This window comes from Nyctibius grandis, chromosome 31 (assembly GCF_013368605.1).
Source record: "Nyctibius grandis isolate bNycGra1 chromosome 31, bNycGra1.pri, whole genome shotgun sequence".
Lineage (NCBI taxonomy): Eukaryota > Metazoa > Chordata > Aves > Nyctibiiformes > Nyctibiidae > Nyctibius > Nyctibius grandis.
The window spans coordinates 5,624,223-5,650,759 of record NC_090688.1 but is presented as its reverse complement, the minus strand read 5'-3'; the positions used below and the strand labels follow the sequence as shown (position 1 = coordinate 5,650,759).

Genomic DNA, 26,537 nt, shown 5'->3' with positions numbered 1-26,537 from the left:
AGCAGCGAGCTGCAGTGGCCTAAGGGGTCTACACCGCTGCCCCAGGTCTCACCCACCCTCCCCTGACTCCATCCCAAGGCACCAAGGCTGCTGCCTTGGACAGGACACATCTGTGCTTTTTTATTTATTTTTATTATTAAATATACCCTAGGAGGCACAGAGGGAGATGAGGACAGAGCCCATCCTTCCCAGCCTGGCCCAGAGCCTTAACAACAAAAAAAACCCACAGCAAAAAGTTAAAAACAATTAAAAAAAAAAAAACAAAACTCACTCAAAAAAAAACAAACAAAAAAACCCTAACAATGCCACAACACCCCCCCCCCAACTCCCCCCATCCCGATTTAGAAACAAACCAACAAAGAAAGACCAAAACAAGGAGAAAGTCCCCAGGAAATCCACCGCAAGTAGCAGCCGCCACCTCCCAGCCCAGCGTGACACGTGGCCGTGGTCCCAGGGCCACCTCCGCCCCTCGCCGCCCTCCTCCGGCTCGGGTGCCCCGGCCACGGGCTGCTTGTTCTTTGGGAAGTCAGCAGCGGGGCAGGTAGAGTCCCCCCGTCCGTCCCCGTGGACGTCCGCCTGTCCCCGGGGCCTGGGCCCTCCCCGCAGTTGGCACCTCTCTCGCGCTCAGTAAATGACCTCGTAAACCGTAGCTTTCTTGTCCCCTGAGCCAGTCACGATGAACTGGTCATCCGTGGAGACATCGCAGCTGAGGACGGAGGAGGTTTCCTTTGACTGGAGAGGAGGGCAGGGGGTGAGCACAAGAAGCAGCCCCAGAGCAAGGTCCCGGTCCCACTCCCCGCCCTGGGCTTGGGGCCCTGAGCTGTGCCCAGGGAGGCTGCAGGGACGAGCACATATAGGGCTCATCAGGGCTAAGGTACATTTCCAGCTGGGCTGCACGGGGCAGTGCCAGCTCTGGGCACCCTCAACCAGAGGAACATCTCCCCCCGACCCCGCGGGCCGCGCACGCCCCGCACCTGGAAGATGCTGGCTCCGTAGGGCGTCCGCCAGGCGTTCAGCAGGTTGTCCTTCCCCGTGCTCACAAACCACTTCCCTGCGGGACCGACAGAAGGGACAAAGAGGAGCATCGTGTCACCAAACCAGGCTCACGAGCTGGATTTCCGCAGCAAATGGTGCCCGGGTTGCATAGCACAAGGTGGGGACAAGAAGGCAACGTCTCTGCCGCTCGTTAGCCAAGGGGCTGCGTTAAGGAACGCCAAGGGGAGTCCTGGGACAAGAGGTGAGCGCGCAGCCACGGGTGTTGCTCCAGGAGGGACAGACGCCCCTTCTCTGAGGGATACCACTGGCATCCACACAGGACCGGGCTGGCCACCAGAGCTAGTGCTCGCCCTCAGCACAAGGAGCCCTGGGACACGCGGCCAGGAGAGGAGGCTGCAGCCGTGAGGCTCCAGAGCCGGGGGCCGGGACAGGCATCCTTACCGCAGGAGGCGAATTTGAGGGAGAGGACGCAGCTCTCGTGGAGGTGCAGCTGGTACTTGTCCGGTTTGGTGACGTGCAGGATCTCCACGTTGCTGCTCTCCATGCCCACCGCCAGCCACTCTCCCGTCGGGCAGTACCCCAGGGAGAAGATCTGGGGGGAGAGGCAGGGTCAGGCAGCGCCCGGCAGGTCCCGGCCGGCCCCGCTGTGCTCCCAGCTGGCCCCAGCCCCTACCTGGGAGCTGAAGTCGTGCTGCTGCAGCTGATGCCCTTCCCGCAGGTCCCAGCACCGCACCGTGTTGTCCAGCCCCCCTGTCCACAGCTTGGTGCCATCACTGGAGATGTCGATGCAGCTGGCACCATCCGTGTGACCTTGAAACTGCCTAGGAGAGAGGGGGACGGAGGGGCGAGGGCACGGCCATCAGGGCTGCCAGCGCCCGCGGCGCACGGCCAGGGCCAGGGCAGCACCCAGCAGTGCGGAGCGGGAGGTCCCTGCTGCAAGGACAGGGACCGTCCCATGGCCAGGGTTAGACTGGGGAGGGGTGGGGATGCCCTAGAGGGGACGGAGCAGCCCCTGGCCCGAGTAGCCCCAAGCAGCCCTGCCCGTGCTGCCCCCAGCCCAGGCTCACCTGACGAGGGTCTGGTTCTGCAGGTCCCACACCACGATGTTGCCGTCACTGCAGCAGGAGAAGCAGACTTTGGCGTCGGGGCTGATGGCCAGGGCGTAGCAGGCGGGGGCGGAGGAGGTGAGCTCGGCCTTGATGCGGGGCGTGGGGGCCGCCAGGTCCCAGATGGAGAGGGTGCTGGCCTCCCCGCCCACGATCAGGCTGCGGCCGTCGGGGAGCAGCTTGCAGGAGCGGATGTAGTTGTCGCGGTTCTGGGGTGCAGGAGGGAGGACCCCGTTAGCCCCTTCCCCTCCAGCCCTTCTGCACCCACCCCAGACGGCCTGGCCACCCTGGGGCTACCAGCTTGTCCCGAGGCAGGAGCAGCAGCAGCAGGGCAGACCCCTGCTACCCTCCCAGGACAGCAGGGCTCCGAGCACTAAAACACCATTTTCCCCCGCTCCTGAACTTCTGATGCAGCTTGAAATTGCCATGACTCAGTCCTTTCCTTGTTTATGCACCTCTATCTTCAAGGTCAGCACTGTCCAGGAATAACATTTGTCAGGCTGCCCGGGCCCCAAGGCCTGCAAGGCGAGGAGAGGGCTTGGGCTGTTCAAAGCAGGCACAGGGACTCCCATTCCAGCAGCCCGTTTAAAAGAAACCTCAAAGAACACGGGTTAAAAATACTCTCAGGTGCCGGTTGTGCCTCCAGCTTGGCTCTGGTGAGCTGCTGTGGTCTGACAGTCCATTTCATTTATTTTTAAAAGAAATAGGAGTGCTCCCTCCAGCCAGACTCACACAAGCAAAACCAGAAACACGGACAGAGCTGAATCCGAGCGATGCTTCAGCCCATGCGATTCTGGCCCGTAAGAAGTACCTGCCTGGGGGTGACACTGGCAGAGGCTCGTCTTAGGGCCGGCGCTGGCAGACAAAGCAGTGCCAGGGCCGGGGGCGGTGTAAAAGCCCCCAAAGGGCTTGGGACGCTCGAACAGACGGGGCGGCGTGGGGCAGCGCACGGGCAGCACGGAGACACCGTCCCTCCCCAGCAGCCCCACACCGTCCCCACTTAGAAACACACACGGGGACTCTCCTCGATGCACACCGTCGCTTTCAGATGCCCCCGCAGCCCTGAGGTCCCTGATGGGGACCCCAGACCCCCCCCTTCACCACAGCGCAGGGAAACACAGAGACAAGCCGTGCCAGAGCGGCGGCACCCCCTTACCAAGCAGTCCAGCTGAGCCACGGCCGTCTTGGTGCCCGGCTGCCCCACGTCCCACACCTTCACGCAGCCCTTGCCCCCGGTGTAGACGTGCCGCGTGGAGTTGCTGATGGTGACGGCGCAGACCACCTCGCCGTGGGTCAGCGTGTGGAGCTGCCGCGCGTGGCGGGGGATGCCGGAGCCGATGAGGGCGTCGGGGGGGAACGGCACCGGCTGCATCTGCCCCTCGGCGCTGACGTGGAAGGAGTAGGCGCTGGGGACAGAGCGGTGAGAACCACCCGAGGACACGGCTGGTACTGTGTTGGACCCAGCGTGGCCAACACAGGCGGCGTGGTTTGGAGCTGGAGCTGTGAGCAGAGCGGTGCCCGGCGTAGCCTGGCCTGGCACGCAACAGCCCCCCGCCACAGCTCTGCCCCCCACCCCTGCTGGCCCTGGCCCACCCGCGCCTCCCAAAGCCCTGCGGACACCTCGTCCCCCGCCCCAGCACAGCCCCCCCGCCCCAGCACAGCCTGGCCCCACTTACGGTTTCCCCGAAGTCCCCACTTGCATGCTGGCCGCCAGCCCCGGGACGCGCATGTGGGGGTGCGGGTCGTAGCCCACCTGGAGGGGACAGCGGGTGAGAGAAGCTCGCGCCCCCCGGCCCCCCCGGCCCCGCAGGGCAGAGGCTCACGCACCAGGGGGGAGCGCCCGTAGCTGCCGGCTCCCACGGCGGCCGCAGCCCCATTGAGCTGTGGGGACATGAGGTGGAGGCTGGCGTAGGCGCTGGTCCCGGCCATGTCCCCGTTGACGGCGGGGTGGGCCATGCTGAAGGCGGCCGAGTAGGGGCTCTGCACTCCCAGCGGGTTCCTCAGGCCCAGGGCTGCCGGGGGAGAGGCGGCATGAAGGGACGGGGCAGGGTCCGTCCTCGCAAGGGTGGGCGGGACCGGTGCTCAGAGCCCCCCGCCCGGGCCCTGGCGGGGACAAGCTCACCCAGGGGGTCCACAGGGGCCTTGGCAGCGGCGGGGCGAAACTGCTGGGCACCGCTGGAGCCCGGGACGGCGGCATCGCCCTGGGAGGTGGGGGTGCTGGACTTCAGGCTGGGCGTTCCTGCCTTCTCCACCTGCCAGGAACAGAGAGGGGAGATCTGACGGCCGCGCTCCTGCCCCACCGGGGGGGTCTCCTCAGGTGCCCCCTCAGCGAGCTGGTCCCTGTTCCTCACCCCCGAGGCAGCCCAGCCCAGCCAGTGCTGCAGGGTCTGCAGAATGGGATGCAAGAGGGGATCTAATGGAGCAGGAGTCCCCTCTGTCCCCCCAGCATTGCCTGTGCCCCACAGGTTTGGGGCAGCTCTGCCAGCCGAGCTGGGGCAGCGGGGACACGAGCACAACCCCCGAGCAAAGCCCCCCGGCTGCCCCACGCAGCACACATACCACGGGCACGTCCTTGCTCCGAGACGGGGACGTGCTGCTCGAGGAGGCCATGGAGGTCGGGCTGAGCGGTACGGCCTCCTTCCTCCCCAGCGGGGCCTTCTCCACCGCGTTCTCCCGGGACGAGTAGGAGTGGACGCTGTGCGGGGAAGAGGGGTCCTGGGGGGAGGAAATCAGCAGGCAGCAGAGCAGGCAGGAGCGCGGGGACGCCCCAGGCCATGGCGAGCTGGTGGCTCGAGCTGGGGCCAGGCTGGGAGCCCGGCTCCTGGGGCCCATCGCTGCCGGCAGCGAGGGCTGGTGAGCACAACCCGGGGGTCCCACCGCCGCCTCCCCACGCCGCCCACCTCCGCCTGTAACGGCCTGCCAGCCCCCGCTCGGGCAGAGGCACGGGCAGCGCACGCCGACCCCGGCCCCCTCCCAGCCCCCGGCACACTGACCTCATCCACCACCAAGTTGTCTTCGCTTTTGTCCGCGTCGCTGCCCTGAAACGCAGAGGACGGTTGGAGCCAAAGGGGCCGCGGCCGCCCTCGCTCCCCCCGGGGGGGTGCAGGGGGCACGGGCAGCTCCGCTCATCACCCCTCAAGAGGGGACGGGGACGCCCCAGCCCCGGGCTCACATAGTCCGTCACGAAGTCCTTCTCCTCCACCTTCCTCTTCTTGCTGCTGCTCAGGTACTCGGAGATGGCCCGTGCCCGCTCCCCGTTGGGCAGCGCCAGGGAGCTCTGGGGCGGGGGAACACAGTGTCGGGGGCTGCGAGCCGAGGGCCCCAGCGCAGCCCCCCGTGCCGCCAGCTCGGGCTGGAGCCCATGGAGCCGGAGGAAAATGGTGCAGGAGAAGGAAAAGGCACTTACGGGGCCGGGGTCCCGCTCTGTCGGTGCGGCAACGTGGAGGCGCAGCAGGAGGAGGAAGGAAGGAGGGACACGCTGTGCCGCTGCCAAGAGCCCCCTGGGAGAGCCGCCCGCTCCTCCCGCTGCTGCCGGGGTGCTCGTGGCAGGGCCAGCACTACAGCGGCAGGGTGGTCCTGGGCCCCCACCGGGGACGGACCCCCCCGGCCTGCCCCGCTGCCCTCCCAGGAGGTGCTGCTCGGTGGGGGACGTTCCCCACCCAAAGCCCTCGCAGACAGCAAGCCCCCCGCCCTGCCAGCCCGGCCGGGAGCCCTGAGGCACGGACAAGCCGCCCCCCGCCCAGCCCTGACCCCCACCCCAGTGCCGAAGCAGGACGGGGAGCACCCCAGACCCCCCCAGCTCCCGTCCCACCACGCTCACCCCTGGGCTCGCTGTCGTGGACTCCTCGGTCGTCTTTGGCGAGGAGCTGGGCCTGGGCCCCCAGGGCCCCCGAGAGCGCCAGCAGCCCCGAGGCGCTGCCGATGCCTGCGAGGCCGGTGGGCTGCATCCCGGAGGGGTGAGGGGTCAGCGGGATGGGGGGAGCGTGGTGCGAGAGGTGCTGCGTCTGGAGCTGGTGCTGGAGAGGAGTGGGAGGAGAGAGCAGAGCTGGAGGGCCGTGTCAGGACAGGGAGGGGAAGGGGCTGCTCCTCCCCACCGGCAGCCCCGGGTCAGGCAGGGGACGGGAGCTGGGGCAGAGGGGCAGGGCACGCTCCCAGGGTGCCCCCAGCCAAGCTGCGGGGGCCACCACATCCCTCGCGCCGCCCCCTCCCTCCCTGCGACAGGAACTACGGGGACAGGGAACCCTACCCGTATCCATACCACCGTACCGCTGTGGGGACGGTGACGACCCCCCCTCCACCCGGCCACAGGGCACCAGGACACAGTGACCCGCTCCAGCCATCACCCCCATGCCCGGCTTTGGCACCGCTGCAGCAGCATCTCCTCCACCCCAAGTGCTGCTGGCAGCCCCCCAGACCAGCCCCTTGCCTCCCTCCTCCCCCCAGCTTGGCCATGGGTGGGACACGGCACGAGGGGCAGGAGGCTGCAGCCGACCCCCTTGTGCTCAGGGCAGGAGGGGTCTCCAGCCCAGGGGACGGTGGGAGCACGGGAGGCACCGTCGCCTGCGGGAGCCCAGCACCCCTGGCCGGGGTGGGCAGAGGATTGACGTACCCCGATCGCCGCGTTCAGGTCGGTCATAGTCACCTGCTTCGCACGCTCCACGGCCTGGACCACCTGCTGCTGGTGCTGCGGGGAGAGGGGAGGAAGAGGGGAGAGGGGAGAGGGGAGAGGGGAGAGGGGAGAGGGGAGAGGGGAGAGGGGAGAGGGGAGAGGGGAGAGGGGAGAGGGGAGAGGGGAGAGGGGAGAGGGGAGAGGGGAGAGGGGAGAGGGGAGAGGGGAGAGGGGAGAGGGGAGAGGGGAGAGGGGAGAGGACATCAGCGCCGGGCAATGTGGCAAGAGGCAGGCTCGTTTCTTCATGGGAGGGGGCAGAGCCAGGCCCCCCAGCCCGGCCCACAGCGCAGGGCCTGGGTCCCCGAGTGGGGAAGGTCCCTGTGCCCCCAGGGAGCTCTGCGCGGGGGCTCACCCACCTCCTGAGACAGGAACGGGATGAGCTGGGCACAGATCACGTTGAGCCGCTTCGCGATCTCTGTCTGGCAGCAAAGAGAGGCAGCGCCCGTGAGGGCACGGGGCAGAGCAGCCCCCGCGCCGTGGGAGACCCCCCGGGCAGGCAGGGACCCCCCATCGCCACCCGAGCAGCCACAGGGTGCTGGCGCTCGGCCCCGAGAGCTGCTGCTCAGCACCAAGGAGCAGAAACACCCGGGGGGGACCAGGAAAGCCGCTTCCTAACGCCACCCCCTCCGAAAACACGAGCCCAGCATCCCCCACCCCACTCTGAGAGCCCCAGGGTGGCTCCCACCCCCTCCCTGACAGGGACACGGAGCCCCATGGCCCGTGCCGCCCAGGCCACCCCCAAGCAAGCCCCCCACCCCGCAGGTCTGGGTCCCTTTGCCCCCGCGCAGCCTCCACAGCCGCCAATCGCCGCTCTCCAGCCCGCAGGAAGAGCGCCATGCCATGCCGTGCCATGCCGTGCCGTGCCGTGCCACGCTCCCATCGCACCCCACAGCCGGGGCAGGGCCCCGCCGGCCCCACGCCGCACCTCCCGGGCTAGGGGAGAGCACAGACCGTAAGCCATTCCCAGCCCCACAGCCACATCCCTGGGGAGAACCCCCAGGGGCTGCGGGGTCAGGCCCCTGCCCCGAGCACCAGTGGTGGCAGCCGGGAGAGCAGACACCGCCCGAGGCCACAGCGGGGACGCCCACGCTGCTCCTCACGGGGCAGAGCCGGGGACTCCACGCCAGCCCCGGAGAGGGGGCACGGATCAGCAGCTCTCCCTAAACCCAGGCGTCCTCCGCTCCGGGACAGGTGGGGGACGCCCCGGGCACGGGGGCTCCAGGCAAGGTGCCCCCTGCCCACCCCAGCGAGGAGGATGAAGGTGTCACGGAGCCCGCACGGGGCTCAGAGGAGGGGGTTGAACCCAGACGCTCTTGTCAGCCCTGGGAGACCAGAGGCTGAAGGGCCCCAAGAGCCGGGAATGGAGCCGACCCCCGGATCTCCCCACCGGGACCTCGGGCGCAGGCACCGCAGTGCCAGGGCGAGGGGCTGCGGCGCTGCCCAGCCCGTGCGGGGCCACAGACCCAGGGACGCCCCGCGCCGCCCTCCGGAGCGGCCACCGACCCGTTTTTGCCAGATCCAGAAAGAGCAGAAACACTCGGGCGCCCGCCCGCGCTTCCCCTTCCGAGGGAGGAAAAAAAGAGAAAGAGAAGAAAGGAAGGGCAGGGGGGAGCAAGGCGATTTGGCAGCCGGCAGTTCTGGGAAGGATTTAGCTGTCTCCCGGGGCCCGCAGTGATGGATTCTCTTCCCTAATGCACTGATGGGCAGCAGCTCCTTGGGGAGAGCTGCCTCCAATTCACTCGCACTCGTTAATGTGCAATTTACTGGCACTTTAACGCTCTCAGCATGAAAAATGATCATGCTGTTTGCAGCCCCCCCAGCCACCAGCACCGTCACCTCCCCTCTGGCTCGCCGTGAGCGAGTCCAAGGCCAGGCAGATTCGGGGAGGTGGTTTTATAAAAAGCTACAGGCTCCTTCCATGCCAAAAACAAAACAATAATAAAAAATTAACGTCTCCTGCTCGTTCCTGGCTTGAGCCTCCCCAGCCTGTGGCTGCCTGGAAAGCTGCACCACTGCAGCCAGCCCCCGGCCCCCAGCCCCATTTCCTTCCGAACAAACCCAGGGCAAAACCGCCCCGTGCCTCAGCCCCGGCCGACGCCAGCCCCGCGGGAGCCGGGTGCCCGGGGAGCCCTGGGGGACGCCGGGCTGGGCGCGGCGGGGACGGCGGCAGCACCGCGCCACGGCACAGCCCTGCCTCTGCCAGCGGCGACGGCGCGGGCGCTTCCTCGGGGGTCCCGGGGCAGCCGAGAGCGCCCAGACCCCTGTGCGAGCCCTCGAGCAGCGCCGGATCTGGGGGAAGGGGAGGAGGGACGGCGAGCTGACCCCCCCTCGGCGGCGATAACCCGCGGCTCCCGCGCAGGCGGCTCCCATTTTTCACACAATGGCCGCGGGCTGTCGAGCAGCCTCGCGGGCCCTCGTTAAGAGTGCAGACAGCTCGCTGGCGGGCGGCCAGCGGCACCTGGGACCCGCAGAGAACACGGGCCCGCGAGGGCCGGGGAGGAGCGGCAGCCAGAGGAGAGGAGCACGCAGCCCTCCGGGGAGGGGGCGCGGGGCCGGGCGGACCCTCGGCATCGCCCCTCGCAAGGGCGGCTTCACGCCTCCTCCGCAGCCAGCTCGGGCGCGGGGACGGGCACCCTGCGGGAAACGAGAGTGGCAGCAGCACCCACCCGGCGGGCACAGAGCTGGCGAGAGCGGCCATCGCCGGCCCCGCGCCGGGGTCCAGGGCCGGCACCCCCGCCCCAGCCAGCTCCCGCGCAACAGTTGGCGGCGGCGGGCGGGAAGGGACGGCCGGAGGCCGCGGCTGCGGCACGCCTCGCCAGGCTCCTCTGCAGCCTCTTTAAAAATAGATGAGAAGAAACCTTCTGTCTCGGAGCAGCTGGTGACCCGGAGCGCGGCGCAGCGGGAGGGAGGGAGGGATGGGGAGGCAGCGAGGGGAGATGTGCAGCCCACCCTGTCCCAGCCCCCTCCTCCCCACCTCAGGATGCTCCTCGGCCCCCCGGCGAGCTGCCCCCAGGGCCAGCCCGCCCTGGGCAGTGGCAAAGGGAGCGAGCGAGAGCCCGTCACCCTGCCCGTCACCCTGCCGTGACGCTGCAGCACCCCGGGCCCCGCAGGAGCCAGTCCCCTCCACGACGGTCCCCAAGCGGCCACTCACAACTGGTGTGAGCAGCCGTGCAAGCACGAGTCCTCCCCCGCTGCCCTCCCCACCGCAACACGGGCATCACGACCCCGCCGGGAACGCGCACCCCGAGCCCCGCGAGCGAACAGCAGCTCACGCCGGAGCGCACACGCGTGTGCGGAGAGCTGAGACAGGCCCAAGGCAGCGGCGCAGCGGGGGCAGAGCTCCCGAAGCACAGAGAAGGGCCCCCCCGGGCCACGGCAGGGAGCCACTGCCCACCCTTCCCGTGGGAAGGGACAACCCTGAAGGGCCCGGATGGCGGCGTGGGGACAGGGGAGCTGGGACAGGGGAGCCGGGACACGCGCCCATCCCACCCGGACTCACCTGTTTGTGCATCTCGATGTTCAGGCCGTAGGACATCTCATAGTACTGCGAGGGAAAGAAGGCAGCGTCAGCGCGGCTGGGGAGCCCAGGGGGACTCGCAACCAGAAAGTCCTCTCTGGCGCTGGCGTGTGGGGTCAGCCCGGCCACAAACGCCCATGCTGTGGCCAGGCCAGGAGGAGAAAACAGTCCCCAGCTCCTCTCTCGGGAGCAGAGGTCTCTCTGGCCCGCAGAAAGGAGACATCCCTGCGAGGTGCGGCAGCGAGCCCTGCTCAAACACCACGGCTTGTTTTGGGGGGAAAACCAGACAGTAACAGCCACAGGAACCAGATGTCAGGGCCTGGCCACACAACCCAAACGCAAGGGGAAGCCAAAGCATCCCAGGGCTGCGCGTCCTTTGATGGTTCAGAGGGACACCCCCCACCGCCCTCCTCCTTTCAGGTGGAGCTCACTAACCATGACATAATGACGCTGGATTTCTGTTTTTTCTGTTGCCAGCTTTTCACATTCTAACTTCAAGCTGTAAAAATAAAGAGAAGAAAAAGACAGGGAAGGAGGAAGAGACAGAGACCCCCTGCTCCCCCACATACAGGATCTCCCAGGCTGGACAGAGCACCATCCCTCCCAGTGCACCACATGCTTCAGTCGCCTGCTCCCAGATTCAATCCCATCTCCCAGCACTAGCCAAGAAAACCACCTGAAAGAGGGTGGGAAGGGGCTGATAAAGAGGAGATGGACAGCAAAGGGATCCAGGCGTCAGGGAGCGATCTGCACGGAGGTTTAACCCCCTCCCCAGCATCTGCTTCCCAAATGGAGTGAGCTGCAAAGCTGAGCTGCATTTCAAACCTGGCTCTGCCCACCATGGCGCGGGCAAGGGGAGGTGATCCTGGCCAGCGGCTGGGGGGACCAGAGGGACTCCAGCTCTGCTAAGTGACGGCTCCAGCTCAGCCCAGAAGCCGGGCCCTGGAAGCCAGCACCCTCATCCCGGGGCTTTTGGCAGGAGAAGGGCGAGTTTCCCCCTCAAACAGTGTCGTTTCAAGCTCCCAGGGTGGTGCTTGGCACAGCTGCCCTCCAGATGGACCAGCGCCCGCAGCAGAACGGGACGGTGCCTCCCGCCAGCCCGCGCGGATGCCCAGCGCCGGGGGGAGCCTGCCTCTCGCCAGCGCCGGTTTAGAGCCCAGCGCCTCGCTGGCACGCGAGCGCTGGCAGCTTCTCACCTGTGGTATTGGTTCTGCAGGAACTGGAATTCCTCCTTGATGCGGTCCAAGGTCTCCGGGTAGGTCAGCTTGAGGGACTGGGGGGTGCTGGGGATGGCGCTGGCAGCGACAGCGGCTCCCGAGGCGGCGGAGGGTGCCTGGAGGTGGGCCTAGGCAGAGGAGGGGACCCCCGGGGTCACTGCTGCTGGCCCAGAGAGGCTCGCGAGTCCCCCGGGGGTTTCCTGCCCCCGGGGAAGAGGCTACGGGCACATCTGGGAGAGCAGCAAGAGGCGGAGGAGGGAGGAAGAGTTAGTGCACAGGCAAGTGTTACAGGCAGGCACCAAGGGCCGTCAGCGTGCACCTTTCAGCATCAGTTCAGCCACCGAGCGAGGAGGATGAACCACCACGGGCGGCACCGAGCGTGCAGCCCCCGGCCCTCCCACCCAGCCCGGCAGCGGGGCCCGTCCTCGCCCAGTGCCGCACGGCACAGCTTCCCGCCCGCTCGTCACCGGTCCCACCGTCACGCCCTGACCAGGACCCGTAAAACCCAAACCCCGCAGCTCTGGGGCTCAGCACCAGTTTGGGAACAGCCCCACCGCCGCTCCTGAGCGCGCCACGGGGTGAAGCGGGCGGAGAGCCCGGTTTGGGGGCGCAGGCCCGTGCCAAGGGCCAGGCCACCACGGCTGCCGCGGCACCACGTGCTCGCCCGTGGCCCGGAGGGGACGAGGCCGAGCCGCGGGCTCACCGGGGGCCGGTTCTGCGGGAACATCTTCGGCACCGACAGGCCCAGGATCCCTCTGGCCGCGCCGGGCCCCGCCGCGGGCTCAGGACAGGGGCCCGGGGACGCTCCCCAGCTCCGGATCGGGCCCTGGCAGAGAGACGGGGAGTCACGGCCCGGCGCTGCCCGCTCACGGAGCTGAGCTGGGCAGAGCCCCGCAGCTCCCCCGCACCCGCCGGGACCCCCGCACCGCCCGCGCCGCTCCGCATCCCCGCGGGGACCGGGGGGTCCCGGGGCTCCTCCCGGGCGCCGCGGGACCCCCCGCCGTCTCCCCGTCCCCAGCGCGGGCTCCGCCGCCCCCGGCCCCGCCGCGGCCACGGCCCGGGCCCGCGCCCCCCGCGCCGCGCAGACAATGGCCCCGCCGCCGCCCGCAGCAGGTACGGCCGCGGGGAGGGACCGGCCGCGCCACCGCCCCAGCCCCGAACAGGACCGGACCCCGCCCGGCGGGAGTCCCGGAGCGGACCCGGCGCGGCCGAGGCAGAACCGGACCGGAACGGGACCGGGACCGGGACGGGACTCACCGCGCTGCTGGCCCCGGCCCCGGCCCCGGCCCCGGGCGCGCGCCCCTGCGGCGGGGCGGGCCGGGCCGGGCCGAGACGCACCGAACCGGGCCGAGCTGGGCCGAACTGCTCCGGACTGAGCCGAAGTGAGCCGAGCGGGGCCGAACCGGGCCGCGCCGCCCCGCCCCGCCCCGCCCCGCCCCCCCGCGCGGGGCCGCGCTGCGGAGCGCGATCAATGAACGAGCGCCAGCGCCGGCTCCACGTGGGGCCTGGCCCGTGCGGGCAGCCGCCCCGGCCGCCAGCCAATGGCAGCGCCGCGCGAGCGCCCGCCCCCACGTGGGGCGCGCGGAGCTGCCTTCCCATTGGCCAGCCGCGCCGGCGGCCGCGGAAGGTGTCAATCTGGGGAGGCGGCGCGGGCGGGAGCGGCGGTTAACCCGTGCGGTGCCGAGCGGGACCGGGGAGCACCGGGGGGGGGGCACCGGCAGGGTGGGCACGGCGGGGGCTCCCCCCAGGCCGCCCCCCACGGGCCCGGCCCCGCTGCCGCTGCGCGGGACCCCCCCCCGGCGGGGCACGGCCCCCTGCCAGCCCCGCGGCGGGGACCCCCCCCCGGCACCGCAGCTTCGCCCGCAAAGCGGAGCCGTGCGGTTCGCACCGGGGCCCCGCGCCACCCGCCCCACCGCCGCCCCTTCCCGGGCAGCACCGCTCCGGGGTTTGGGGCTTTTTTCTAATAAACACAAGAAGTCGTTGTGCCCCATTCCCGCCCCCCCTTTTTTTAATTAAAAAAAAAAAAAGAAGCGAAACCCGAAATCGTGCCCTGGGGCTGCAGGTCCCGGCTCACCGAGAATTCCCCGCATCATGGATGGCGGGGAGCGGCAGCATCCTGCTCCCCCGACAGCACCCGGTGCTGGCCTGGGAACGGCTCTGGGGTCCGGCTCCTTCCCACGGCCCCGGAGACCCCTTCCCGCTCCCCGTTAGGGACCCCCACGCATCCCTCGCTCCAGCAAAGGGGTCTGGCACCCGCCTGGCCGAGATGTGGGTCTGCCAGCACCCCGGCCCCCAGCCCCTGCCATCACCCGCCCCCGAGGCCGCTTCCCCAGCTCCCGGCAGCCCCGCGGGACGCTGCTCCGGGAGGCCCGGTCCCCCTGGGAAAACTCAAGCATGGGTGGATGCTTGAGCTGGGCAAAGGGACCCCCACGTTGCCAGCCCACTCGCCCTACAGCAGCCCCAGTGCCCCCGCCCAGTTCTGCCCCCCGTCCTCCCCAGAGCCCCCCATGTTTCCAGCCAGCAGGCTGGGGTCCATACAAGCCACTGGGTTTTTCTCATGGGTTTTCTGGTGTTTTTCTCCTTTCAGGGAGGTCGTTTGTTGTTCGACATTTTCTGCTGCCTGCAGGTCAATCCGGGTTTACACAGAGCAGGAAATAAAACGTTTGAAGAGCAGCAGCTGTGAGGGGTCAGCCTCTCCTCCTGCTTAACCTTAATCCACCAACAGGCCCAGCCCCTTCCTCCCCACCACAGCTCCGTCCTCTTGTTCCCGTCGCCGTTCGGGAAGGCAGCGACGCCATCGGCCCACGGGACAGCCCCATCCTCACTCCAGAGCGCACAGACACGGGCTCTGCAGGAGGATCAAAGTGACTCCTCTGAGCAGAAAGCAAAGCAAACCCAGACACTTCCCCAGCCCCTTTTCCTTTGCCCGGATGGTGTTTGTCCAGAGAGACCTCAGCTCTGGACATCCTGCATGGTTAAAATTTGCTGTTAAATGCACCCCTTAAACCCCCTGACTGTGGCATCTGCACAGCCTTCCTGCGCCCAAGGGCGACGTGTCTAAGGGCTCACAGCTTCAGATTGCCTGGAGCGGGGACAGCACAAGGTTCTGCACTTACACAGGAGGGGAAAAAAAAATCCAACAGAAAGCGAATTATCCCAAAATGTGTGCACAGAGACACAGCTGGGGTGATGGGGAGGAAAAGCAGCAACCGAAATGTCCAGGTTTGATCTGATTTTCATGTTTGGTTTATTTTGCATCTCCGGGACACCCCTGTGGTCCCAGACCCCCTGGGCTGGGGAGGTGGGCTTGAACCTGCCTTTGGTGACCAGTCACCATCGCACCAGAGCACGCGGCTGCTCACGCCTGTTCCCAACGTGCCGCGGGGCTGCGCTGGCGGGGTACGCAGCGGGGGAACGAGAGCCCGTCCTCGGGGACGACAACTCGCCTCCAGGCCCTGGCAGAAAAGAACAATAATAATAACCTCAACAAAACCACTGAAATAGAGTGTGACTGTGCAAAGGCCACCCTGCACATGCCTGGAGGGCTCAGGGGTCCCAGAGTGACGGGCTACGCTGTCCCCTCGGGCTGTGAGCAGGGTTTTCCAGCCATGAACCAAGTCCTGCTGGCTTTACAGCACCAGGAACCACCCCACCCCAGCCCCTTTCACCCCATCTATCCCCCGGCAGTCCCAGCATTTTCTGAGAGCAGATGAGGTCTCAGACGGGAGATCTCCCACTGCCCAGCACTGCTGAGGGGAGCCAGGGAGGGAGACCCCCCTCTCTGGTGCTGGAAAGGGCTGGGGATGCTCCCGCCCTCGCTGCACCCGCTCTTGGCCCCAAGAGACCCATGGGGTTTGAGCTGTGTTCAGTGGGGGTCTGGGGCTGGGGAGGGAGAGCAGCAGAAGAGCAGTCTCCCAGCCCTTATTATATTTTAAAATGTAATAACAGCACAATGTCTATTTTCGGAGACGGAACAGATCTTTTCCGGAAGAGGGCCATAAATCTCAAAGGGAGGGGAAATAATTTGGCCAAGGTCATGTTAAGACAGCAAGAGTGTAAAAGGGAAAAATATTAAAATAACAACAAAAAAAGCAGCTGAGAGCTGGACTGACACACCACCTCCACCCCAAGCCCCCTCCCCAGCCTGGGAACCCTGTCCCCTCTGCCCTGCTGGTCCCTGCCCTGCTGCCCTGCCGCCTCCCAGCATCACCCCACGGGGCTGAGAGGGCAGCGAGGGGCTGGGTGAGAGAGGCCGAAGGAGCAGAGGACAACAGAGACAGGCAGAGAGGGCGCAGGGCAGAGTGTTGGAGGGGCAGACAGAGGCACAAAGATGCTGAGGCAGGGGCTGAGCACTCATCCAAGGCTTTGGAGTGGATCGTTTCTTGTCCAGCTCTCACGCAGCAGCTCTGAGAGGCAGAGACAGGCTGGCAGCGGGGTGACCCCTGCCACAGCGGAGAGGGACCTGCGGCCCCTGGCACCCACAGGCGCCCGGCTCCCGGTGGCCTCACAGGGCAGCTCCGGTTTGGTGGGAACGTCGTAGTAGGAGCAGGAAAGGAAAGGAGCCCAGGAACACCCACCTCATCCTCCATCCCGCGGGCCAGGCCTGCCCCTGAGCCAGAGCCGGGGCCGGTGGGGAAAGGCCATCCCTGGCAGCGCCGCATCCCCGCGCGGCTCCTGGCAAGCGGCGGAAAACAAACTGCTGCTCGTCCCCTCTGGCTGCTTCTCCGGGCTCGGCTGCCAGCTCCGCCGTGCCAGCGCGGCCGCAGCGGGGCCGGGGTTACCCGGCGGGGAGGGCTCCCGGCGGTGCCTGCCGCCCCAGCCGCCTGCCCTGCGGAGGGGCAGCCCCCGCCAGCCCCGGGCCCTGTGCCAGCGCCAGCAGCGGGGTGACCCCGCAGGCTCCAGCGGGACCGGGCACTGCCTCGGGACAGGCTCTTGCCCGGCTGCTTTAATGAGAGAGAGGCATCATTTAACAGCCTCCCACGGGAGCGCTTTCCCCTCCTGTTTCCTCCTTCCTTTGCTATTTGATTTCTTCTCTAGCCCCCTCCTTCCCTTAGTGAGATCAAAGGAGTCTGTGGCACCGGGCACGGTTCACAGGGATCGTCGATTAAAGGGTGTGGGGGGAGGCGGCAGTGACGGGATCAGAGGAGAGAGGAGGAGGAGGAGGAGAAGGAGGAGGAGGAGAAGGAGAAGGAGAAGGAGAAGGAGAAGGAGAAGGAGAAGGAGAAGGAGAAGGAGAAGGAGAAGGAGAGAGGCTGGAGGGAGCATCCGGGCTCCGCACACGGTCCCGGCAGGACGGGCCGGGCCGGGCAGCGCGGGGAGGGCGCAGGGCACACCGGGGATGGCGGCGGCCCCGGCCCTGCGGTGCTGCCGGGGGCTGGGGGCTCCTCCGGCCGTGCCCCACGGGGGCCCGACAGCCCCGGGGCTCCCCAGCCCCGCGCCAGCGCTGCGCCAGCGGGGCGCCCCGGAGAGGAGCGGGCTCCGCGGGCACCGGCGGCTCCGGGGGCACCGGGGGCGGCGCCCGGGGCTGCGGCAGGGCCGGGGGGCGGCGGGGCCGGGGCTGCCGGGGCGGCCCCGCTCCAGCGGCGGGCGGCTCCGCCGGGCTCGTGCTGCCCTCTGCCGAGCGCGGCCGCGGCCGGTGCGGCCGGTGCTTCCAGCCGCCGCCCCCGGTGCTTCCAGCCACCGCCCCCGGTGCTTCCAGCCGCCCCCCCCGGTGCTTCCAGCCGCCCCCCCTCCGCAGAGCCCCGTCCGGCAGCTCTGACCAGCGCACGGGCGGGCGGTGGGACCTGGCACCGGCTGCCCGGCAGCAGGGTGGGTCGGTGCCGGCTCCCGGCTGGCCGGTGCTCCCCGGGGGAGCAATGCCAGGGACACGGGCCGCTCGGGGAGCCCACTCCAGGCACCTGCCCCTCACTTGCAACGCTCTCGGCCCCCACAGCCCCCGAGGGCCACGCTGGGCAGCACTGCCACCTCCAGGGGCCACGGCCTGGGGGTTCTGGCCCGGACACCCCGGCTTTGCCCTCACAACGCTGAGGAGAAGAGCTCACACAACACAGCAGCCTCCCTCAAGCCGCTTCCTCGGGCAGGGAGCTGCGAGGGTCCCCGCGGGAAGGTGCAACCTGCTCCCACCGCAGCCGTCGGTCCCCCCCAGCGCGTCCCTGAGCAGGGGCCACCTCGCACCCTCGGCCGCAGGCTCATCTGGTGGCAGCCTCCTCCTGTGGCTGCCGGCCAGGGAAGGGGATGTTTAGGGGATGAGTAACATCCTTCCTGGCAAAGGCCTCTTCCCCGCTCCTGGAAGCGTGCTGCGGGCACCGGGAAGCTCAGCCCCTTCGCCTGCCTCCTGCCCCAATCAGCTGAGGAAAGAAGCCAAGAGCAGGAAGAAACCTGGGGACGGGGCCAGGGCAAAGGAACCCAGATGAATCGGCAGGAGTCGTCCCCGGTGCCAGGGAGCGAGAAGTGGGGATGCTGCGTGGCAAGGCAGGAGGCAGCCAGGAGGCACAGGTTGGGGGAGGCAGCCCAGGGCCCCCTCCGGAGCCCGGCTGAGCGCTGCCAGAAGCAGCTTATTTTGGAAAGGAGGCGTCTTGGCTGAGCGCTTGATGCGTGGAGCTGCTGACGCTGGGGAACAGGACGGCTCTCAGAGAGCAGGTCCCAGCCATGCCTCGGGGGCCAACGCTGCTTGGCTTCAGCCTGCAGCATGATCTGCCCCAGCACAACCAGGACTGGATCCCTAACTCCTGAGTCACCCACTGCAAAGGGATTTGGACACCCCCAATCACAAGCCGGCACAAGGCCCAGGGCCACGACTCACCCTGAATGCGAGAGGAGATGCCTGGGATCCACCAAGCAGGATGCACAGAGCTCCCGCCAGCTCTGACCCACGGGGCTTGGTACAACCTCAAGCCTCAAATGGGGAAAGTGAGGCACACGAGCTGGTGGGGGGGCACTTTACCACACTCACTAGACCCTGCTCCCCCCCCTCAGCTCCCAAGAGCGGTACCGGCCCCACTATGGCAGCAGCACAACAAGCCTGGCCAGACCCCGCTGGTGCTCGGAGCAGGGGGCTCGAGGCAGCTCCCTCGCAGGCAGCAGGGTCTGGCCCAGAGCCAGAGCAGCATTGGCACCATGCCACGGTGTTCAGCCATAACTGGGCCAGCAAAGGCAGGAGGGATTGCAGACTTTGCAGCAGAAACTGGACCTGCTTCACCTTCACCAGCGCCCTCCTGGCGCCCACGGGGCTGAGGAGCCAGCGCACAGGCAGCTCCCTGCCAGCATTCCCTGTCCTTCCAGAGAGGGGCCGAGGGGCACGCAGGGGGCAGGGGCTGGCTGCAGCTCACAGCCCCTCACTGTGTCCAGACACGGCTTGGGAGCTCCCTCCAACTGCATGTTACTCATGGCCTGGCATGCCATGAGTTTGGTCAGGTGTCAGCCCCTTTCCCGCACAGGGGCACGGCTGTGAGCAGCAGGCAGCCTCGTCCGCCCGGGGAAGGAGCAGCCGAGCTCCCCGCCGCGCACCACGCTGCCCTGCCCTTCGGAGCCGCACACTGCAGCATTGTGGCCCAGCTGGTTTTTCCAGAGATGCATCCAAGGGGCGAAATCAGATCTGAGGGGAAGGGAGCAGCACGTTCCTGGCTACACAGCGGAGCTGTCGAGGCAATGCCAGGAACCGGGGCAGCTGCTGGGCACCGCAGCCCGGCCAGAGGAAAACCGAGCAGACAAGCTCCGACCTGGGCTGTGCCTCGCTGCCCCCGACCCCGGGAGCTGCTGCCTTACAGACCTTTGTTTGCAAACCCTGCGGCAGAGACGCCCTGCCCTGGCACTTCCTACCAGCTTTGTTTTACACCATCAGATCTTAAACAACCAGCCCGGAGGGCTGGGACAGGAGGAAGGACCCTGCTGGGGGACCAGGGAAGGGCTTGCGGGAGGAAAGCTCTCAAAGGAAAACAGAAAAGCAGCGTGTGGCGAGGGAGTTCCCTCGGCACAGGGAAGGTATTTTTGGCCAGGGCTTGTCTAGACTGGAGTAACCCTCGCTGCGTAAGCACATCGGCACCACGCAGCAAGGCTGGGGCGTGCGGGGCGCCCACTGCTCCCGGCCAGGACAGACCTGGCTGTGCTGACCGAGGGTGGGCAAGAGGCTCTGGAGGCAGAGCCGACCCCAGGACCGGCCATCCCACCCCCCGAGGGACTGGGGTGACTCCAGGTGCTCCTGGGGCCCATCCCCCAGGCCTTGGTACCCTGCAGAGCCCCGGGGGAAGGCGCTTACAGCAGCCGGGGCTCTGGGGGTCCAGCCGGGGTTCCCTGTGCCACATCAGCAGCTCTGCCCACCTCCGGCACGCTGCGGGCAGGACCCAAGTGGCCCCAAGCACCATGGAGAGATGGGATGCCCCCACCCCGACCCAGACCCCAGGACTGGGCAGAGCTGTCGCTGGCACTGTGGGCACTGCCAGGGTGCTGCCTCCTGGTGCCCCCCCCTTGCAGAGCCCAGGGCCGCTGCCTGTCCCCGCGGCCGGAGGGACACGGACGGCCGTGCCAAGGCTCCCTCACCGCCCTGCCTTCCCTCGGCTCCGGCCGCCGGAGCGGCCAAGGGAGCTGCAGGCACAAAACGTCACTTTTTCCAAGAGCTTCTCCCCGCCCTCCCTCCCCCCTCGCAGAGGCCCGCCGGGGTGCCGGGGAGGCTCCTGGAGCCAGGGCGAAGGCAGCGCTGGGACAGGACCCAGCTGGGATGGGTCTCAGAGCCCTGCGCTGGCCACGGCTCTTCTCGCCTCTCGAAGGACTGGCCAGCCAAAGGACAACCCTCTCAAAGGCGATATTTCACCGGCAGCGTGGGCAGCCCCATCTCTGCCCGGGCTCCCTCCCATGGGAGGACGCTGCTCCCGTTGGTCCCTCACTGTCCCATGGGCCCCGGTCGAGCCCAGCTTTCCTGGCACAACTGGGAGAGGGGCTCAGCAGCCCTGACAGCCCCCCCCCAGCACAGCAAACCTCCCTTCAGACCCCTTTCCCTTGGAAGAGGAAACCCTAACCACTTCAGCCCATCCACTCCAAGGGCAGGAGCGTCCCTGGAGTAAGAGAACAAGCCTGACACAGACATTCTTTAAGGATGATCTAATTTAAAAAACACATTTTTATAAAAACACATCATAACGAAAATGCATGTAGTTTAAAAAGAGACCCACAGTGCTCCAGTGCCAGAGGCAGCTGCGTGTCGGCGATGGAACTGCTCTGTGGCCCATTCCCCACCTTCCCTGGAGTCCTGTGTCCAGCTCCACGTCCCCATTTATCTTCCTTTACCACAGAAAGCTGCTCCCCTTCCCCCTACCCCCCCGCACCCCCTAAAGCATCAGCTGAAGCTGCAGGAGAGACAAAGGCTGGAGCATCCCCCCCGCCCCAAGCCAGGCGCGAAGCAGGCAGGGTGCAAGAAGCCCTCGCGTCCAGCACCGCAGCGTCAGGCACCGCCGGAGAAAAGCCTGCCCGTGCCCCCTTCGCTCGCAGCAGCTGCTGGCGGCCAGGGCTGCTATTAAAGGTAACCAGGGAACAGAGAAGAGCTCTGGATTGCTTTAATCCTTTCCAAAAAGTTTTGCGAGCCCAACAGCTGTCCTCCTCCCCCTGCGCTTGTGAGGATTTGTACTCGTAAGGCTGGATAATTTGACAGGGATAACACACACTCGGCACAGGCAACCTCAGACTGCCCGACGAGTTTGCTCTTGGCTCGGTGCGGTTTGCCAGCCCGATAAATCCACCCCACGTGCCACCCTCCCCTCCCTCCCTTCACGTGGAGGGCTGGGACGGCAGCCTTGGAGCGTGACTCAGACACAGAGGGGACCGAGGACCTCCCCTTCCCACGGGCAGGGCGCTGGGATCACCGGGGACCGGCAAGCACAGAGGCACCACAGGCACGGGGAGCCGCGAGCCACGGCGCTGCAGGAGCGGGGACGGGCAGGGCTGTCTCACGGGTACCTGCGGCAGCGAGAGGCACCGGAGCCGTGGAGCCAATGGTTAACACAGAGGCAGCGTCCCCGTCCCCGCGTGCCAGGAGCGGTGCAGAGCGTGGCGAGGGCACGGGGCAGATCTGCAGTCCGGCACACGTGGCCCGCGTGCGGCTCACGGGGCACCCCGGTAGCTGTAGTGATTGCGGTCGGGGTCGCTCATGGTGAGCGGCAGGCTGGGCTTGCGCTCCGGGTCCTTCTCGTCACACTGCCGCGGGGGACGGTGCTTGAAGAAGTCAGAAACGTAGCGGACCTGGAAAAGACCGTCGGGAAAGAGGGTTTGGGGACCCCTCCGGCAGGCTGAGCTGCAGCCAGCAGCAGCCCGGCAGAGCATCGCGTCGCGCAGCAGACACTCACGATGAGGACGGCAATGAGTGCCCCTTGGAGCAGCCCCGTCAGCACGTCGCTCCAGTGGTGCTTGTAGTCAGACACCCTGGTGTAGCCCACGTAGATGGCGAAGGCGATGAGGAAGAACTGGATGGTGGGGCGCAGCAGCCGGGCCCACTTCCCCACCAGCCGGGCTTGCACGTAGAGCTGGGCAGGGAAGGGGGAAGCAGTCACCCAGCGCAGGGGGCACCGACCGGCGTGGGGGCTCCCCAAAGATGGGGTGCTCGGGGCACCGGTCTGCCTGGGGGGACGGGACCCTCGGAGCGCAGCACTTACCGCCAGGAACATCATGCAGTACATCCCGAAGGAGGAGTGCCCAGAATAGAAAGACAGTCTGCGGGGAAAGGTGAGGCCATGAGAGCGAGCCCCCAGTGCCCAGCTGGCCCCCCGCAAGCCCCCACCCGCTCTGTGGGCTTTGCCCTGCAGCAGGAGAGCGTCGATACCCATCTGGGGCTGCCACCAGACCGCAGGAGCCCTGTGCTGCTGGGTGGGAGGAGGGGACATGTCCTGTGGCTCCACGGCTCACCTGGACTCGGTGACATTCCTGCTCTCCCCCTGGCAGACGTTCTCCAGCTGCACGTAGATGGAGCAGTTCACCTTGGACCAGTCGGGATTGCAGACGGCCAGGAAGTTCGGCCGGAGACGGCCGATCATGTATTTGGCCAGGTCGGTCAGGGACTGGCTGATGGCCGCCCCAAAGAGGAAAGTCCCCACCACCTTGTAGAGGGCGGCCAGGTAGTTGTTGAACTCTGACTTGGAGTAGAGGCGCTCTGTGTAGACCAGATACGCCTCCCCTGATGAGATCTGCAGAGACCGAGGGGCAAGGGGTGAGGGTCTTGGGGCCACCGAGCAGCTCCCCAGCACCAGGGCTACGGGATGCTCAGGCTCTCGGGGTCTGTGGCAGAGGAGCCCCCAGTGCCCGCCTGCCACAGGAGCTCCCGCAGCATCTCCCCCTCCCTGCAGGGAACCAGCCCCACAGGACATGGGTCTCACCACCCCGAGGGAGCTCCTGACCACCAGCAGCACAGGGCTCGACCCAAGGGTCCTGATGCCCTGCCAGGGGTCTGGAGGTGGGCTGTGCTGGGACCCAGCTCCTGTATGCAACATGCCAGGATGTCCCTGCCCCAGAGGGAAGGGGTTGGTGCTTCCTTACAATGACAACAGTGCAGGTGATGGTCACCCCAGCCATGAGGCCATGGGTGATGGTGTCCACCTTGTAGGGGTAGCGGATGGAGTCGTCGTTGCAGTAGAAGCCCCGCTTGTATGGGGAGTTCACCAGCGTCAGGATGATGAAGGGCAGAGACGCTGCAAGGCAGAGAGAAGGTGAGGACTGGGGACACTCGCCTGCAGGCTCCACGCAGGCACCGAGCACCACATGAGCTCCCCATCCCTCGCACCCGGGTCTCCGCTCCCCGCTGCTGGGGAGGGATCCTCTCTTGGGGACACAGCCCCGAGCCGCCTGCACCCAGGGCAGGAGGACTCGCACCCGCCAGCACGCCAGCCCTGATGCTGATAGGGCCCTATCAGAGCTCGCAGCTGCCTGCGGCGCCCAGATACCACACGAGACGGCTGTGACCAGGCACCTGCAGAGCCCTCATGGCTGCCGCGCTCCTCCCCATGTGCAGCCACCACAGGGCCTCCTGCAGGAGACTGGGGCTGATCTTGTGTCCTCTCCTCACACTCCCTGAGGTCTCTCAGCCTAGGAGGATGGAGCTCATTAGAGTTAACGAGCACAGGCATCTTGCAAACCTGTGTTACAGCAGGGAAGGGTCCCCAGGCCCCAGATGGTCCCAGCAGAGCCCTCACGCCAGCTCCGGGAGAGCCAGTACCCAGAGATGCTGGTGTGTGATCCAGCCCAGGCACAGCTCGCAGCCCTTGCTCCTGCCAGCCTCTCCTCTCCCCCGGCTCCTGCCAGGGCTCTGGAGAGGTGTTGTGACCGGCTGGATCAGTCCCGGTGAGGAGGCTTTTCCACCCAGTGCCCCCAACCCCGGCCACGGGCATCCTGGAGCTCATCCCTGCACAGGATCGTCCCCGAGATCAAAAGGGGGTTTGGGGTCCCTGCCCCGTGCAGCAGGCATGCCAAGTACCCCGCTGAAAGGGGACCTCCCGCCCCGGCAGCCGCTCGGTCCCTGCCCGGGTGACGCTTCCGAGCGGGCACAGCCGGGGGCCCCGGGAGGAGCCGGGCAGGGCCGAGGGCTGGAGCCGGCCGGGGATGCTCTGCCCGGGGAACGGCCCCCGCGCCCGCAGTCCGCCTTAAGCCCGGGCTCCTCTCCCGGTTCCGCCTTTCCCGGCGGGTTCCGCCTCCCCTTGTTCCACCGTCTCCCGGGAACACGCACCTTTGTCCCCGCCCGCACCCTCCTCCCCGTGCCCCCTGCCCGAGCGCGGCCGGGGGTCCCTCCGCGCCCGCACCCGCCGCCTCCTGCGCTCACCACGGGAGGGGGAAAACGACCATTAAACACCCGCCCGCTGCTCCCCGGGCTCACCCCGCCGCCCCCCGGCTCCCCCCGGGCGGGGGCAGCCCCGGCAGCCAACGAGCGCTGCCAGGAGCCGGGAACAAGCCCCGGCGTCTCCCACCCGCTCCGGCTGCCCGGCGCAGGGGTGTCTGCAGACGCCTCTGCGTACACCTCAAACACTAATTTGCAGCTCAAATTAGACACCGCTTTTCTTTCTGGATAATTTCATCCTCCAAAAAAGCTCCCCTAAAAATAAGAGACACCGGCACACGAGAGAGACGAGCGACCCAAACACAAACAGGAACCTGCCTCTCCCCACCGGTGCTTAGAGCCCAAGAAAGCAACTCCCGGCCCGGGAGATTCAGGCTGAAATTACGACCTGGGCCTTTATTTTTAGTCCGTCTTAATTAGGTGCTTGTCAGCGTCCGTTTTAGAAACGGGCGTTTGCTTGCACCGGAGGGGGGGGGGGGGGGGCGGTCGGGGGGGAGGCTGCCGGGGTGCCGGGAAGGGGCACCCCGAACCCAACCGCCCGGGGCTGCAGAGCCCCCGGCCCCGCTCCGGCCGCCCGCGGAGTGCAGGGCCGGGCAGGCGGCCAGGGCGGCGGCAGAAGGGAACGTCCCTCCCGCCCGAGCAGCGCGGCGGGGCCCCGCCGGCAGCCCCCCGGCCCGGCACCCGACCCCACCCCCGGCTCGTCCCCGGGGCGCTGCGGGCCCCCCCAAGGCGCCCGGACAACGGGGACAGCAGCTCCGCGGCCGGGCCCGGCAGCGCCGGGGCAGGAGCCGGTGCCCGGCCGGCCCCACCGCCCCTCACCGAGCCGCCCCGTGGGCGAACCGGCGCCGGTGCGCCCCTCGCCGAGGCCCGGAGCCCCGGACAGGGGCCGGGCAGGTGCCTCCCGGGCTGCCCCCGGCCCGGCCCCGCAGCACCGGCAACGGGCTAGCCCGGGCAGAGGCGCGGGGGGACCCCGGACCCCCAGTACCGCCCGCGGACCCGGCCCCAGCCCGCAGCACAGCCCCACCGGGGGGCACCGGGGGGACCGGGAACGCTCCGGAGCCGCCTGGGGCGGGGGCGCCGCGGCCGCGCCGGTACCGAGCCCTCACCGACTGCCAGGCAGAGCACGTCGAGCACCACGAAGACCTTCCTGCGCTCCATCCCGCTGCCGGTGGCAGCCCCGCGGCCCGGCCCCGCGGTTCACATGGCCCGGAACGGCACGGGCCCGGCCGGGAGGTAAAGTCCGGGCGGACGGGACGGGGCGGGACGGGACGGGGCGGCTCCGGCAGTCGGTGCCCCCGCCCGCGGGCTGGGGCGGGGCGGGGGGCGGGCTGTGGGGCCGGGGCCGGGGCAGGTGTGGGTCGCGGCGGGGCCGGGGACAGCGGGTCCCCCGGACAGCGGGTCCCCCTCCGGCCACGCCGGGGGCGGCCTGGGCCCGAAGCCCCTCGCCTCCAGCCGCCTCCCCGGGCCCCGCTCCAGGGTCCTCGGCTCCGGCCTCCGCGGCCCCCCGCTCCGCCCGGCCAGTCTCCCCGCCCCATCTCCGTCGCTGCGGGAAGGGGAAGGGGTAGAAGGAAGGGAGCGAGGCCGCATGTGGGAGCCGCGTGTGTCCCGCCAGCCTCGGGCTTCTTTCCTGAGAAAAAAAAAAGGGGGAACAAAAGAAAAAATCCGAGAGTGGAAGAACGTGGCCACAGAAATGTGCTGGCTGCATCGGCGCGGTGCAGCGGAGGTTTATTGCGGAGCAGAGACAGGGCTGAGTCGCGATGCTGGTTGTTGGGGGGAAAGAGGGTTCCCCAGGAGCCTTTGGACACAGTGGAGAGGCTGGCGGGGAGCAGAGCAGCCGTATCTAGACACAGGACAAGGCACGTGTTTGTTTTAAGCTGTGATTTAACCACTGAAACGCGAGGCGGTGTTTTCCCATGCCTCAGACGTTGTCGGAGCGGGACAGGCTCCCAGTACTCCCCTTTGGGGCTGGGGACATGCTGGGCCGGTGGCACTTGGAGCAGAGACCAGAGCAAAGGTTTGAGCACGGGTCCCCGCAGCGAGTCCCGGGCGGGACTGGGGACGGCCACAGCCCGGCTGTTTGCTCCAGGCCCGACTCTTGGTCAGGAACGGAAGGAAACATAAATAATACAGAAACCACCCAAATGATAACTTACTGGGCTGGTTTATTTAAGTGCAGCGTGAGCAGCCTGTGGAGAATGTCAAGGCTGTTGTGGGAAGCCAGCAGAGC

At 67.8% G+C, this 26,537-nt stretch overlaps 2 protein-coding genes across 5 annotated transcripts; both read right to left on the bottom strand.

Moving 5' to 3' along the window:
- Positions 1–341: 341 nt before the first annotated feature.
- Positions 342–13,104, bottom strand: LOC137674730 (transducin-like enhancer protein 1). Of its 4 annotated transcripts, none has more exons than XM_068420393.1 (21): positions 12,763–13,104; positions 12,209–12,331; positions 11,485–11,633; positions 10,724–10,787; positions 10,271–10,315; positions 7,128–7,190; positions 6,712–6,786; positions 5,923–6,118; positions 5,509–5,525; positions 5,275–5,379; positions 5,096–5,140; positions 4,662–4,817; positions 4,225–4,354; positions 3,930–4,114; positions 3,779–3,855; positions 3,259–3,508; positions 2,064–2,311; positions 1,670–1,817; positions 1,438–1,588; positions 975–1,051; positions 342–732 (listed from the first exon to the last, which is right to left on the bottom strand). In XM_068420393.1, exons 1-21 carry the CDS (start codon positions 13,102–13,104, stop codon positions 625–627), a joined length of 2,754 nt encoding a protein of 917 aa, XP_068276494.1. In that variant the 3' UTR covers positions 342–624. The 4 variants fall into 4 exon arrangements, 3 of the variants coding, with proteins under 3 accessions (XP_068276494.1, XP_068276495.1, XP_068276496.1); XM_068420394.1 differs by having other exon boundaries at positions 6,745–6,786; XR_011049856.1 differs by having other exon boundaries at positions 650–732; positions 1,670–1,813.
- A 7,735-nt stretch (positions 13,105–20,839) lies between these two features.
- On the bottom strand, positions 20,840–25,565 carry PLPP2 (phospholipid phosphatase 2). Its single transcript, XM_068420594.1, has 6 exons — positions 25,417–25,565; positions 23,020–23,171; positions 22,393–22,670; positions 22,143–22,200; positions 21,837–22,013; positions 20,840–21,732 (listed from the first exon to the last, which is right to left on the bottom strand). The coding sequence occupies exons 1-6, from the start codon at positions 25,466–25,468 to the stop codon at positions 21,595–21,597; spliced, it is 855 nt and encodes a 284-aa protein (XP_068276695.1). The 5' UTR covers positions 25,469–25,565; the 3' UTR covers positions 20,840–21,594.
- Positions 25,566–26,537: the final 972 nt, after the last annotated feature.